The sequence below is a fragment of the Oncorhynchus masou genome, chromosome 31, assembly GCF_036934945.1.
Source record: "Oncorhynchus masou masou isolate Uvic2021 chromosome 31, UVic_Omas_1.1, whole genome shotgun sequence".
Classification (NCBI taxonomy): Eukaryota; Metazoa; Chordata; class Actinopteri; order Salmoniformes; family Salmonidae; genus Oncorhynchus; species Oncorhynchus masou.
Genome location: NC_088242.1, coordinates 74,296,670 through 74,310,013, shown reverse-complemented (window position 1 = coordinate 74,310,013; position 13,344 = coordinate 74,296,670). Strand labels below are relative to the sequence as shown.

Here is a 13,344-nt window from a genome sequence, read left to right as displayed (position 1 = left end):
ATGGTAATAGTGCTCACTGTTGCTCCTTGTGGAATTTCCCGACGTCCTCCGGATGTGAATAGGCGTCCAATTTCGAAGTCACTCTTGAGCCGATCTACCTGACTCATATCACCTATCTGAATGAAGTAATGAATATTGAGCGTTGACAGTTTGTTCACGTGGTAATTCATAAAGGGTAGACTCTTTTGAAATTGGAAACAAGTGGAGCATGGTTATCATTGGTTTGAAAACTTGGGAGACACCTCCACTTTCAACCCTCCCTGCTCCAGCCTACTTTCCAGTTCATGTTGAGCATATTCATGTGAATACCACCTGGTACGAGTTGCATAGGTTTTTCAAAGAGTTTGGAGCAAATCTGACCAAGCATGGAAGAGTTGGCAAGAGAAAGCATCAACTTGCTGGCCAAGCCCATGCTCGATACAGACGGCCCAAGACTTGCATGTATGGGAGCAGTGTTCCTCATGCTCAAATCTGCGCTTGGTGCGGGACTTCTCAATTTCCCTTGGGCTTTCGAGAAAGCCAAGGGAATTCACACTGCAGTCGCTGTGGAAATGGTTAGTGACTTTAGTGACCCCAACCTGGTTTCAGAGCATTTCGTATTATTCTGTACGTAAATCCGAGACATTGTATTTTGTAAGATATGTTAAGTTTGATATGGTTACATAAGACAAAACGTTACTTAAGGCAAAAATGAAAGTAGGGTGGTTGGATGGGTGGGCGTATAACACGAACGTCTAGCAACCCAAAGATTGCAAGTTCAAATTTAATCGCAGAGAACTTTAGACTGTTACCTAATTAAGAACTTTATAACTACTTACTACTTTTTACCTACTTTCCAACTACTTAGCATGTTAGCTAACCCTAACCCTTTAACCTAACTCATAAACTTATATTGTATGTTTTAAAAATTTGTAACATATAATTCGAATTGTAATTCGTAACATATCATATGAAATGGGTGATGGACATCCACAAATTAATACATACCATACGAAACGTAACATATCATATCATACTAAATGTACTGTCTCAGATTTACATACAGAATAATAATAAATGCTCTGAGACCAAGTTGCTGAACCTGGTAAACAAAACATGTATAGCCTATATTCCTGTTCTTTAACTCATTTACAACCATCACTAACCATTTCCTCCTGTTTTTAAACTTAATTCAAACCAATTTAAACAATCCAATCTACTCTATCTCTACTAAATCCCAATGACTTACTTGACATGTAATTTAATGCGCTGGTGAACCTTCTGAAATTGGGTGTAGGTGATTATTTTTGGGAAAGGTCAAATGATTTCCAGTTTTTGCATTTTATATAGAATCAATATAAAGAACGCCAGTCATTCTTTAGACTAGTGTAGTAACTGATATTCACCTCTGACATTCCCTCTGGTTATCCCTTCCTCTCATCACTTTTATCCTTCATAGGCCTACTCTCTAATTCACTGATCAATAACATCTCTCTTCTCCCACTGAGCAACCTCTTGATTGTATTTTTATCCCTCCTCTGACCCTGGTGTCCCCGGTTTTCCTCATCAGTGGCCTGGTAATCCTGGGCTATTCCTCCTCCATCAGTGGTCATAACACATACCAAGCCGTGGTGAAGGATGTGTGTGGGCATGCGATCGGGAAACTCTGTGAGGTCATGTTCTCTTCAACATCTTCATGATCTCTGTGGCTTTCCTGGTCATAGTAACGGACCAGCTGGAGAAATGTGAGTCGTCTCCGTGACCACATGACTCCCTGAGATCTCTTGCTGAATTATGTTATAGAAATTCCTTCCTGAACTATTTCTTCTGGAGCCTTTGAAATCATCTGAGTTTGTTTTCCCCCATCCTTCTCATTATGTAATGATGCTCATAGGAAATGGGTTATTGATATAGATTGTCAACATTATATTCTGATACATGTTTCATGATGTCATTTATGTGTTTGTGTTGATAACTGGATTGCACGAAGCAGACATGCCGTTCCACTGCTAAACAGACCCTCATTTTATCCTCATCCTCCTGTGTGTCTTCCTCATCCTCCCTCTCTCCATCCCTAAAGCGATCAGTATTCAGAAGTACATCAGGTGAGGTATTTATGGGCAGTTTAATACGGCATTGCAAAGACTACTTGGTGCATAACATTGCAATATTGACATGTCTGTTGCTGCCATATTCAAAATCATGTTATACTCAAGCCTTTCCCCCTCTTTGAAGTATTTTAGGTACTCTGGCCGCTACATACCTAACAGTGGCCATCGTTCTGAAATATCACACAAGAGAGGAACGTGAGGTGCACATATCCACCCTCTACAGTAGTGGGTGAGTGCTTGTAATCCCAATTAATATGAGTCATTTCTATCTTTGTTATATAATCTGAGGTGAACAATAGATAGGAGTTTATGATAGGCCTCTATGATAGGTCTATGTGCTAGGTAGAAAAATGCTGTCAAAGTTAAATGTAGCCTTTTATGCATCTAGGTCTGTGAGATCAGGATATAAGATGATCTTTTAATAAAAGTAACTTCTAAACATTCTGCTCTTATTACAGTTAGTTTAATTTTCAACAACATTTTGACTGATTGGGATTGAAGTCATGGCCATCAGCCGCCCACACATTGTAATTTGTCAGTGTGATTGACACACGAACTGTAAAAGACTGACATTGCCTCAAAGGTCAGACCAGGTACTTCAGAAAAAGCCTTTCCATTGTTTTGTTGTTGGCTCTCTGTAGAATAAGCTCTATGCCTTCGATGTTCAGCGTTATCCCGACCATCTGCTTTGGCTTTCAGGTGAGTACTGCTTAAATCATGTCTGGTTTTCAATGAGGTTACTAGTGAGGTTAGATTATTTTCTTTATGAAGCCAATGTTTAAAGGTCTGGCATTTACCACAAATTCTGGTCAATTGAGGAGCTGTCTGGAGACCCATCACAGTCCAGTCGAGCCTCAGGCTATCCTGCTCTTTAAAATGGCTAAGGAGAGATGGTTCTCTGTTCAATATTTGAAGATTGAAAATAAGTGTTATTTTCCACTTTTCTTCCAGAGGTAGTTTTTTTGTAATCTTTTGAGTAACCAAGGGAACACAGGAGGATGATCAGAAATGCAATTAAAGGGCAGTGGGAGAGAGAACTAGTGTTGTACGAACCATCCTGATCTCTCAAGCTTACATTCTGTTTAGCTATCCGTTTAGCGAAACAGAACTTAAGCTTGCGAGATCAGGATGGTTCATACGAAGCTCAAAGAGGCCCACAAAGCCCAGCCAGCTGAGCCCCTGCACCCTCAGGCTGATTGATTACTTAGCTGGAGAAGAAAAAGGAATGATGGAGATCCTGAAGGAAGGTGGGATGGAGGAATGTTGGAGGAACATATTGATGAAACCTGGGAGAACTTTGCTTATGCAATGTTGAATTGGAAGCTTGTCTCAGCTCATGACAAAGGCTCTGACGTTCTATGAGCATTAACAGCTTTGGAGCCTCATACTATTGATTGCTTCTCTGGCTCTTACATTGAGACTAACTGGACACCAGAATGATTCAAAGGATTAAGTGTTGGGGCTCTTTCTGCTGTGAGAACTGTCTGTGAAAATTAGAGCTATATGAGTGACACAAGTCTCAGTCTCAGGTCTATGTAGCCATGTTTATCTGTGCTTTGCATTCTGAATCTGCCATGTCCTGTTCTGTATCATTCTGTGCTCCAGTGTCCCGAGGCTTGCACAGCCATCTACAGCAGCATGCAGCAGCATGGAGAACAAAAGCCTGTCCCACTGGGTGTTCATCTCTGTGTTGTCCGTGTTCTTCTGCCTGGTCATCTACTCCCTAACTTGTGAGGCTCATCCTTTCAATACTCTATCTGATAGCACCAAGTGATTGTAGTGAACACAACAACTATACAACTGCACATTCTTAGAAAAAAGGGTTCCATAGTAGAACTCTTTTTGGTTTCAGGTAGAACCCTTTTGGTCTCCATGTAGAACCCCCTGTGGAAACGGTTCTACCTGGAACCAAAAAGGGTTCTTCAAAGAGTTTTCCTATAGACCCAGTCGGTATTAGATATAACGTTGCGGCACTGCCCGCCTGTGGGGAAAACAACCTGTGGTTACCTAGGTTACTAATTTGACTCACAGCAAAAACATGACCTTTTTCAAACTCAATTTTCTTGTTGTCTAATTGTTTTACTAAATTACAAAACTACATTTTAGAGAAGTACCACATATCTAAAGGTTACTTTTCAACATTTCCTACTCCCTCCTGTTCTCGCCACTTAGAAAAAGGTAATATTGTAGGGCTTCCCTCATGCCCCTTTTCATGATAATGCTAACAGCCAAGTGAGTGAGTAAAAACAGTTTATGCAAAAAGGTTCAATGCAGATGTGGGTAGCTATTTCGTTAACATCTTTAGCAGTTGTATGGTTTGGGGTTAGATGCTGTTCAGGGTTCTGTTGGTTCTAGACTTGGAGCAATTAGGGTTAAGTGCCTTGCTCAAAGGCACATCAATAGATCTTTTTTTTACCTAGTCGACTGGGATTCTTAACAGCGACCTTTCGGTTACTGGCCTTCTGTGAACAGTATATCGATATTCATCATTGTATTGACATGTTTGTCAGAAGTTTAAAAAAAAGAAAGTTTAATAGGAAATATGCAGGGGCACTTGTTTCGCTTGTCTTCATACATGTCGACTGCATGCTTTCCCAGAAATGTAAAGCAATCAAGCAACAGATTCATGGTTTATTTCAGTATTACCATTTTATTGAGTTGCATCACTCTACATTATCTAGAATTTCAACAACGTTAAGACTAAATATAGTACTTGCATCCCTGGAATAAGTCTCTACACTCAAAGAGAGAAAGCCATTTTACTGAAACATATAAGTAAGTATAAGAATTAGTATTTCATTAAACATTGCCATAAAAGTGAATGTTCATTCTGTATGGCATTTTCTATTCATATATATTTTAGTTTCGTCTGTCCTTTATAGGAATACTATAAAAGAAAAATAAGAAACGCACAAAACCCATTGAAAATAGCATGGCTAAATACTACAGCAAATAAGTTACTGGACATTCATTTGAACATGCACGCAAGTGAGGGATAAGGAGAGAAAAAATTGATTGCACAGTTTAGGGAACAGCCAGGAATGTTATAGAAATAGTATTGGCATTTTTTTTGTCTGGCTGGCTCTGACCTGTTCATACAGAACCCAACAGAAACAATGGATAAATAGAAAAGCTTTCCAGTAGAATTTCCCCATGTCTGTCAACAAGGGATCCATGCACTTGCTCCATTCTGTAATACTGATGCTGAGGCTAATATAAAACCCAAGGCGTGCTATTCATTATTGATTAATATCACAGGTGCATTAACACTGAGAAGTCCAGGGTTCTCTCAAGGTAAAGTGTAATGTGGCCTAGCACCAGAGATTGAACTGGACATGAGTTCATTCCATTTCAGTGGTGGTCCTAGTTATGATCAAAGGCAAGTAAACAAACCGTTTGATTTATTTTACAGTGCACAAGGACAGTATTTGTTATTACTTGATATTATCTGAGAATGTTATCCTGGGGAGGGAGAGTTTGATATTCCCCCATTGGTTAAGGACAGGCTTGCCATGACCTTCATGTGTTTACAGGACAAACAAAAAAAATTCAATGGCGAAGTAGGTGAAATATTCCGCCCTCTAAAGGTTGATCAAGATGAGTGATTCATACATTATTCTTTATAGATAACATTCATATTTTAATCATTTCTAATACTCTCATACTTTATATATCTTAATCGCTATATTCCATTTATGTACATTGTGGTTTTTGACTAGGTCTCTGTTTGATCATGTTGATTTCAGGTTGGTGAAATTGGGGTTGGACAAAGTCGTCATGGTCCTAGATGTGCACAAGAGGTTCTTCTCTAACTGGGCTGGTGGGTGAACATTCTGATATATTTCTGTTACTATCATTTTGCTTGATAGGTGTGTAAACATCTCCTTTTTGCTCAATTGCAATGAACATTGTGATTGTAAGATGGGGCTGTGCGTTAGATGTTTAAAATCTAATTAGTGTGTGTTTATGGGAAATCCTACCTAGGTACCCACTTACAACCTCAACCATATGTTGATGTTTAAGGCTTGAGATTGTGTTGGTCAAAAAGGGAACTGCTGCAGCAAACCAAGTTTTGCTACTTTTGTAGTAATTACTTTTTCTTCATAATTTTGCACTGTATCACGAAAGACATCAATACAAATATAATTATAATATAACATTTTTTTCATATAATTTTACTAGACTTTAACAGCTAATATATTCAGTGCTGATTCATACATGTACTTTTAACACAACGGGAAAAAACAACCTTAACTGCTTGATAGAGACGAATGTTGAGCGTTCTATTAGTCTACCATTAGCAGTAGCAGGTTCATGTCTTTAGTCAAAATGGATGACATGCACGAGAGCCCCAAAAGCAGGTTAACAGTTCACGTCATTTCTACCATGACTTGAGGGTGAATGATATGATGAAGAAATGCATTGGATGGAGGTAATCTCGCTTTAATGCACTGTTCAATATTCACTGCAATTGACGCATTCCATTTTGCCTCAATATCAAACAGACACTGTGTAAACATGTACTTACAAAAGAGAGAAAGAGAGGGGTTGTGAGGGTGAGAGAGAGAGGGTGAGGAAGGTTAAGGGGGAGCTAAGGATGGTGGGTGTTGCAGACTCAGGCAATCTGGCCCCACCCCCGTCAGTCTCTGCTCAGGCTGCACCAGGCGGCTGCAGGGAGAGAGACAGAGGGGGAGTTCAGTTAAGACACAAGCAGCTCAGGAATACAAAAAAACAAGTCTATCATTAACACACTCACACATTGACACTCACATCTACTGTTTCTCTGCTCAAATGTGATAATACACTGCGTAATATAATTCAAATTTAATGTCATACATTTTTAGGTTTGTCTGGGGTAAGTCTATGACATAAGGCCTTATGCATTCATGCCAATAACAATAAGTCCACAACAATAAATATCAAGGTATGTGCTTTCCCTGACTGTTCCTGCTCTACATTGAACATATCTCTCCCCAGTAGGTTCCCTTGCATTAAGGGCTCCCCATCCATCCCAGACACATGGCACTATGCCAGCATCCCTCTCCAACCTGGACTCAGAGCATTTCGTATTATTCCTACGTATATCCAAGACACTCCATTTAGTACAATATGCTACGTTTTGTGTGGTATGTATTCATTTGTGGATGTCCATCACCAATTTCATATGATTACAATTCGTATGATATGTTACGGATAATAGCCAGGTGGCTAATGTTAGCTGGGTTAGAGTTAGGGTTCAGTTTAGGAGTTAGGTTAAACGGTTAGGGGAAGCGTTAGCTAAAAGGGTTAGCTTTAGGTGAAGGGTTAGCTAAAATAGTTAACGTTAGGAAAAGGGTTAGCTAACATGCTAAGTAGTTGGAAAGTAGCAAAAAAGTAGTACCGTAATTGCTGGACTATTAAGCGCACCTGAATATATACCGCACCCACTGAATTATTCAAAAATTTGTATTTTGTACATAAATAAGCCGCACATGTCTATAAGCCGCAGGTGCCTACCGGTACATTGAAACAAATGAACTTGGTCACTATCTTCCTCCTCCTGTGCACTGAAACCACTGAAGTCATCTCCTTCGGTGTCGGAGTTGAATAGCCTCAGAATTGCTTCATCCGATGTTGGATCGTTTTCATTGTCGCTCTCGTCACTTTCATCCGGAGGCAAATACCCCGCTGAGCTCATGCTGCCCCTTCAACACACGCAGCAGTCCAGCCTTTCGAAACCCGTTGATGATAGTGGATTTTTTTGACAATGCTCCACGCTGTCAGGACCCACTGGCAGACTTGACCATAAGTTGCTCATCGCATGCAGCCCGTTTTAGTGAAGGATTTCTCCCCACTTGTCATCCAAGCCTCCCACTGAACAAGGAGCGCCACCTTAAATGCACGATTTACACTGATGTCGAGTGGCTGCAAATACTTTGGGCCATCTGCTTTTCTTCCCTCTGAAAGCTTTTGTTGTCTTTTTGCACTGAGTCAGTTCCTCACGCTGCTGTTTCCAACGTCTTATCATCAACTCATTAAGGCCAAGCTCCCGTGCAGCAGCTCTATTTCCTTTTCCAACAGCCAGATCAATCGCCTTCAACTTGAAAGCTGCATCATATGCATTTCTCAGTGTCTTTGCCATGATGAGGGTGACAAAATTACTACCGTAATAAGAATGATGGGAAGTTTGAGCGCGCTCGATTTACGTCACATTATGTGACGGTGCTCTGTTTTTTGGCGACATGAATCTTGTGAAAGCGGGAAAAATCCATAAATTAGCCGCGTCATTGTATAAACCACGAGGTTCAAAGCGTGGGAATAAAGTAGCGGTTTATAGTCCGGAAATTATGGTAAGTAAGCTAAAATGCTAAAGTTGTCTGTGATGAGATTCGAACTAGCAACTCTTGTGTTACTATGCCCACCCATCTACCCCGACCAACCACCCTCCTTTTGTTTTGCCTTATGTAAGCATCTGGCTTATGTAACCATAGCAAACATAACATATCATACTAAATCGAGTGTCTCAGATTTATGTACAGAACAATATGAAATTCTCTGAAACCTGGTTGCCCTCTCAGGAGACTAACCTGGCACAGCGACAGCGGACACAGCCTCGGGCTGGCAGAGAGTGTCCACTTTAACATGTTGAAAGGCCTTGGAAGATGCAGTCTGGAGGTGTCTGAGGACAGAGGTGGAGGGCATAAGATCACACAAAGACAGATGAGGACATATGCACGCTCACTCACTTCTTCAGTATGCCCCATAGATTATATTGTGATTGTGAGCAGTAAAATATTAATGAGAACATACAAGATAAAGACGCATTACAGCCTCAGCACATCCCTAAAATCATCAGTAAGTAATTATGTCAGCCTTATTCTAGCTGTAGCTAGATTACGCTACTGCTACTCTCTGTTCATCATATATGCATAGTCACTTTAACCATATCTACATGTACATACTACCTCAATCAGCCTGACTAACCAGTGTCTGTATGTAGCCTCGCTACGTTTACAGCCTCGCTACTGTATATAGCTTGTCTTTTTTACTGTTGTTTTATTTCTTTACTTACCTATTGTTCACCTAATACCTTTTTTGCACTATTGGTTTGAGCCCATAAGTAAGCATTTCACTGTAAGTATACCTGTTGTATTCGGCGCACGTGACAAATATACTGATTTTAATTGATTCTTGCTGCTGTAGAGTCACATACTGTACATCTGGTGGTCTGTGCCGTTTAAGATGAGGGAGGACGATTCTTTTTTGTTTTTATTACAGCATATTGGATGACTGTCATTCATATTCCATTCACCCAGCTCAATGTAATGTCGATAGGTTTAGGCTACTACATTATATTCAAATTTTCCCAATAGCCATCATGAGGTTGTTACAACCTAGCCTATGAATGAAAGTTTACAATATACTGTAGGTGCACACATGTCAAGATAATTTTTTTAAGTGACAGACAGTGACACATGGACAGACAGTGACATATTCAATACTGCCTGGCACACTCTTTCTTGCCTGCATCTAGCTGATCTAGGGTGTAATCATTAGTACAACCATTGCAAACTAGAGTTTCTATTGGACAAATTCAGGTATATTTATCCCTGTTTCATTCTGTTTGCTTCTGTTTAAGAAACGTTTTTCAACAGAATTGGCAGAATGAATACACCCCTGATCACACGTAAACACAGTTCACTTTCATAGCAGCCATGTTGTATTCCTTCTCGCATTTACGCACACTCCTCCTCTCACCTTTTCCCTTCACTTTTGGACTTCAATGCACAACACATCAGCTGCATGTGACCAAGCGAAAAAACCTTTCCAAGCCAAACCATATAATAACCGCTACACACAGCCTACATTGTTGTCACCATATTAGCTAAAGTAACGTCATAGTCAACATAGCTAATGGAATTCATGTGTTACTAAACATGTTACAGTCATTTGTAGAGTATACAGTTAGTAAGCAGTTTAGCAGTTACACCGGTGGGCCCCGGTGACAATAAATGAATAAAACCAAAAGCTTACCCTGACTTGGAAAAATCATAGTATTGTGTTGGATAGTCATAGTTAGCTAGCTAACATACATCGCTCTGTTTGAGCCGGGTGTTTGTGTAGGCTAAACTGTTTAGCTGCATTTGCTAGCTAAGTAAGTGAAAGTGAAAAAAAAGACTAAATGTCTCTCTCTTGCTTCTCCTTCATTTTTTCAGAAATTAATTACTGTTTTTCTCTCTCTTTGAGTCAACTACTCACCACATTTCATGCACTGCAGTGATAGCTAGCTGTAGCTTATGCTTTCAGTACTAGATTCATTCTCTGATCCTTTGATTGGGTGGACAACATATCAGATCATGCTGAAAGAGCTCTGATAGGTTAGTGGATGTCCTCTGGGAAGTTGTCATAATTACTGTGTAAGTCTATGGAAGGGGGTGAGAACCATGAGCCTCCTAGGTTTTGTATTGCAGTCAATGTACCCAGAGGAGGATGTAAGCTAGCTGTCCTCTGGCTACACCATGGTGCTACCATACAGACTGCTCGTTTTTTCAGTGTTTATCTTCTTCTATTTAACCATTATTTAACTAGGCAAGTCAGTTAAGAACAAATTCTTATTTACAATGACGGCATAGGAACAGTGGGTTAACTGCCTTGTTCAGGGGAAGAATGACAGATTTTTACCTTGTCAGCCATTGAGGCTACTGTAGACTGGAATAGCAGAACAGTGTATTTTATCAGTTATTTTGTGACGTGAATATATTTAATATAGTTTTATCTAAAAATGATATCTTTTTAAATGTTTCACTATTTTTATTTTTATAAAATTCACTGAGGATGGTCATCCCCTTCCTCCTCTGAAGTCTCCACTGACCTCTACTTAACCAAAGACTGACTCCAGATGTTACCTTAGTATGAACAACAAAAACACTAAGCAACGATGGCTCTTCTGTATTCCTCTACCCAATCATGTAAGAAATACAGACACAGGGCATAGTGAGTCTACACATCCCTTGCACAGTCTTCAAATTTCACTGCCTTAAAATAAAAAATAAATAATAATTAGGTTTTTGTACTCCACACTTCCAAAGTTTTAAAAAAGTACAGGATATTTTCCAAATTAATGATTTACATATTTTTTTAAAGGATGACTTGATTGCATATGTCTTCACACCCCAGAGTTAATACCTGGTGGAAGCACCTTTGGCAGCCATTACAGCTGCGAAACATTTTGAATAAGATTCTACCAACTTTGGGTGGTGGACAATTCCTGATACACATGGGAAACTGTTGAGCGTGAAAAACCCAGCAGCGTTGCAGTTCTTGATGCAAACCGGTGTGCCAGGCTACCATACCCTTTTCAAAGGTACTTAAATATTTTGTCCTGACCATTCACCCTCTGAATGGCACACATACACAATCCATGTCCCAATTCTCTCAAGGCTTAAAAATCATTTTTTAACCTGTCTCCTCCCCTTCATCTATACTTATTTGAAGTGGAATAAACAACTGACATTAATAAGGGACCATAATGTAGATTTCATCTGGATTCACCTGGTCAGTTTATGTCATTGAAAGGGCGGTGTTCATAATGTTTTGTACACTCGGTGTATATCTATTGTTTTTGTCAAAATTGTTCAAGGTCAGTAAATTTGTTTGGGAGTCGTTGATGGATAGAAATATTCAAACCTTGTCTCTGGAATGAGACTGGACCATTCAGGAACACACAACACCTATTGGAAAGCCATTCCAGTGTGTCTTTGGCATTAAAATGTGTGTAATTATCACGCTAAAAAAGAAAACTATCCCAGGGGATAGGTATCTAGAAGTCTGAGGCAGGGCTTCCTCTAACCTTTTTATCTGGCCTTTGCTCCTTTGATATGTATTTCAATCCTGACACCCCCCCCCAACCCCCCAGTCCCTGCTGGGACTGGGGGGTTGTCCCTGGTGACAAGCATACCCATAACATTATGCTGCCACCACAATACTTGAAAATACATAGGATAAAAAACATTCCATTCATGCCATATTCATGCCAAATATTACATATTTGTCTGTATGACAAAGTGAAAATAATTAAGCCTGTAAAAAATAAAATAAACAACAAAGTCATCCATTCTGTTTCCAACAAGGCCGCTAAGTAATACTGCAAAACAACCCGGCAAAGACACTTTTTGGCCTAAATTAAAAACCGCAGGCTTGGGGCACATCCAATACAACTGCATTTTCCAGTATTGTGGTGACAGCATCACGTTACGGGTATGCATGTCACCTGCCGGGATTGGGGAGTTTGTCAGGATCTAAAGAAATATGAAAGCAGCAAAGCCTAGTCAAAACATTAGAGGAAAACCCGCCTCTGTCTTCTAATGCCAAAGACAAACCAGAATGGCTTTTCCAAGAGGTGTTGAGTGTTCATGAGTAGTCCAGTCTCAGTCCTGACTTAAAATCTGCTTGAAAGTCAGAGACAAGGTTTGAATATCCATCATTCATCAATGCGCTTGAGCAATTTTGACAAAAACAGTGGATAAATGTTGCCCTAAGAGTTGTGCAAAGTTGGTCAAATCTTATTCACAATGATTCACAGATGTTATGGCTGCCAAAATATTAACTCTGGGGTGTGAAGACATACACAATCAAAACGTCTTTGTTTTGTTATATTTATTCCTTGTTTAATGTTTAATACTTTTTCTTTAACTTTGAAAGTGTGTAGTAGGTTGTGTAGATCGGTAGAATTTTTGTATTTATTTTTTTATCCCTTTTGAGATTAAGTTTTAAAGCAGAAAAATGTGAAGACTGAAGGGCTGTGTAGACTTTCACTAGAGACTGTATCTCATAAAATAACCGTGCATACAAAATAGTTATTCACTAATTCAGATTGGATGGAGATAATGATACAAATATATCAAATTATTGTGCATTATTGATTCCATATTTTCTGGGAATTGGACCTATGGGATTATAAGAACACCAATGAGTCAAGGTTCAGGAGATGTGGGAGAGAGAGGAACGAGGTCAAATCTGACACATATCTAGGTCTTACTTTTTCCACTCCTCCTCTCCATCCCAGAACTCATACACCACGAAGGAGAGTCCATCTGGCAGCCGCACTGCAGTCACACTGAGAAAGAAAGGAATAAAAAAAGAAAGAGAGTAAGACAATAATCAATAAAAAAAGTCAATAATGGGCAGTGGACATTGGAGGACTATGAAATATTCTAATATAGTTAATTGCCAATAAGCATATGTGGTAGTAGTTATGTGTGGTAGTTAAGCAAAG

At 39.6% G+C, this 13,344-nt stretch overlaps 1 protein-coding gene and 1 pseudogene across 1 annotated transcript in view; one reads left to right on the top strand and one right to left on the bottom strand.

Moving 5' to 3' along the window:
* Nucleotides 1-365: 365 nt before the first annotated feature.
* On the top strand, nt 366-3,864 carry LOC135525012 (putative sodium-coupled neutral amino acid transporter 8; annotated as a pseudogene).
* An 856-nt stretch (nt 3,865-4,720) lies between these two features.
* The window catches only part of necab2 (N-terminal EF-hand calcium binding protein 2), a 129,078-nt gene continuing 120,454 nt past the window's right edge, over nt 4,721-13,344 (bottom strand). The window contains exons 11-13 of the mRNA XM_064952992.1: nt 13,108-13,185; nt 8,657-8,748; nt 4,721-6,758 (exon numbers count right to left, since the gene is read on the bottom strand). Coding sequence (XP_064809064.1) covers nt 6,730-6,758; nt 8,657-8,748; nt 13,108-13,185 — 199 coding nt within the window. The 3' untranslated portion in view covers nt 4,721-6,729. The remainder of the gene's footprint in view (nt 6,759-8,656; nt 8,749-13,107; nt 13,186-13,344) is intronic.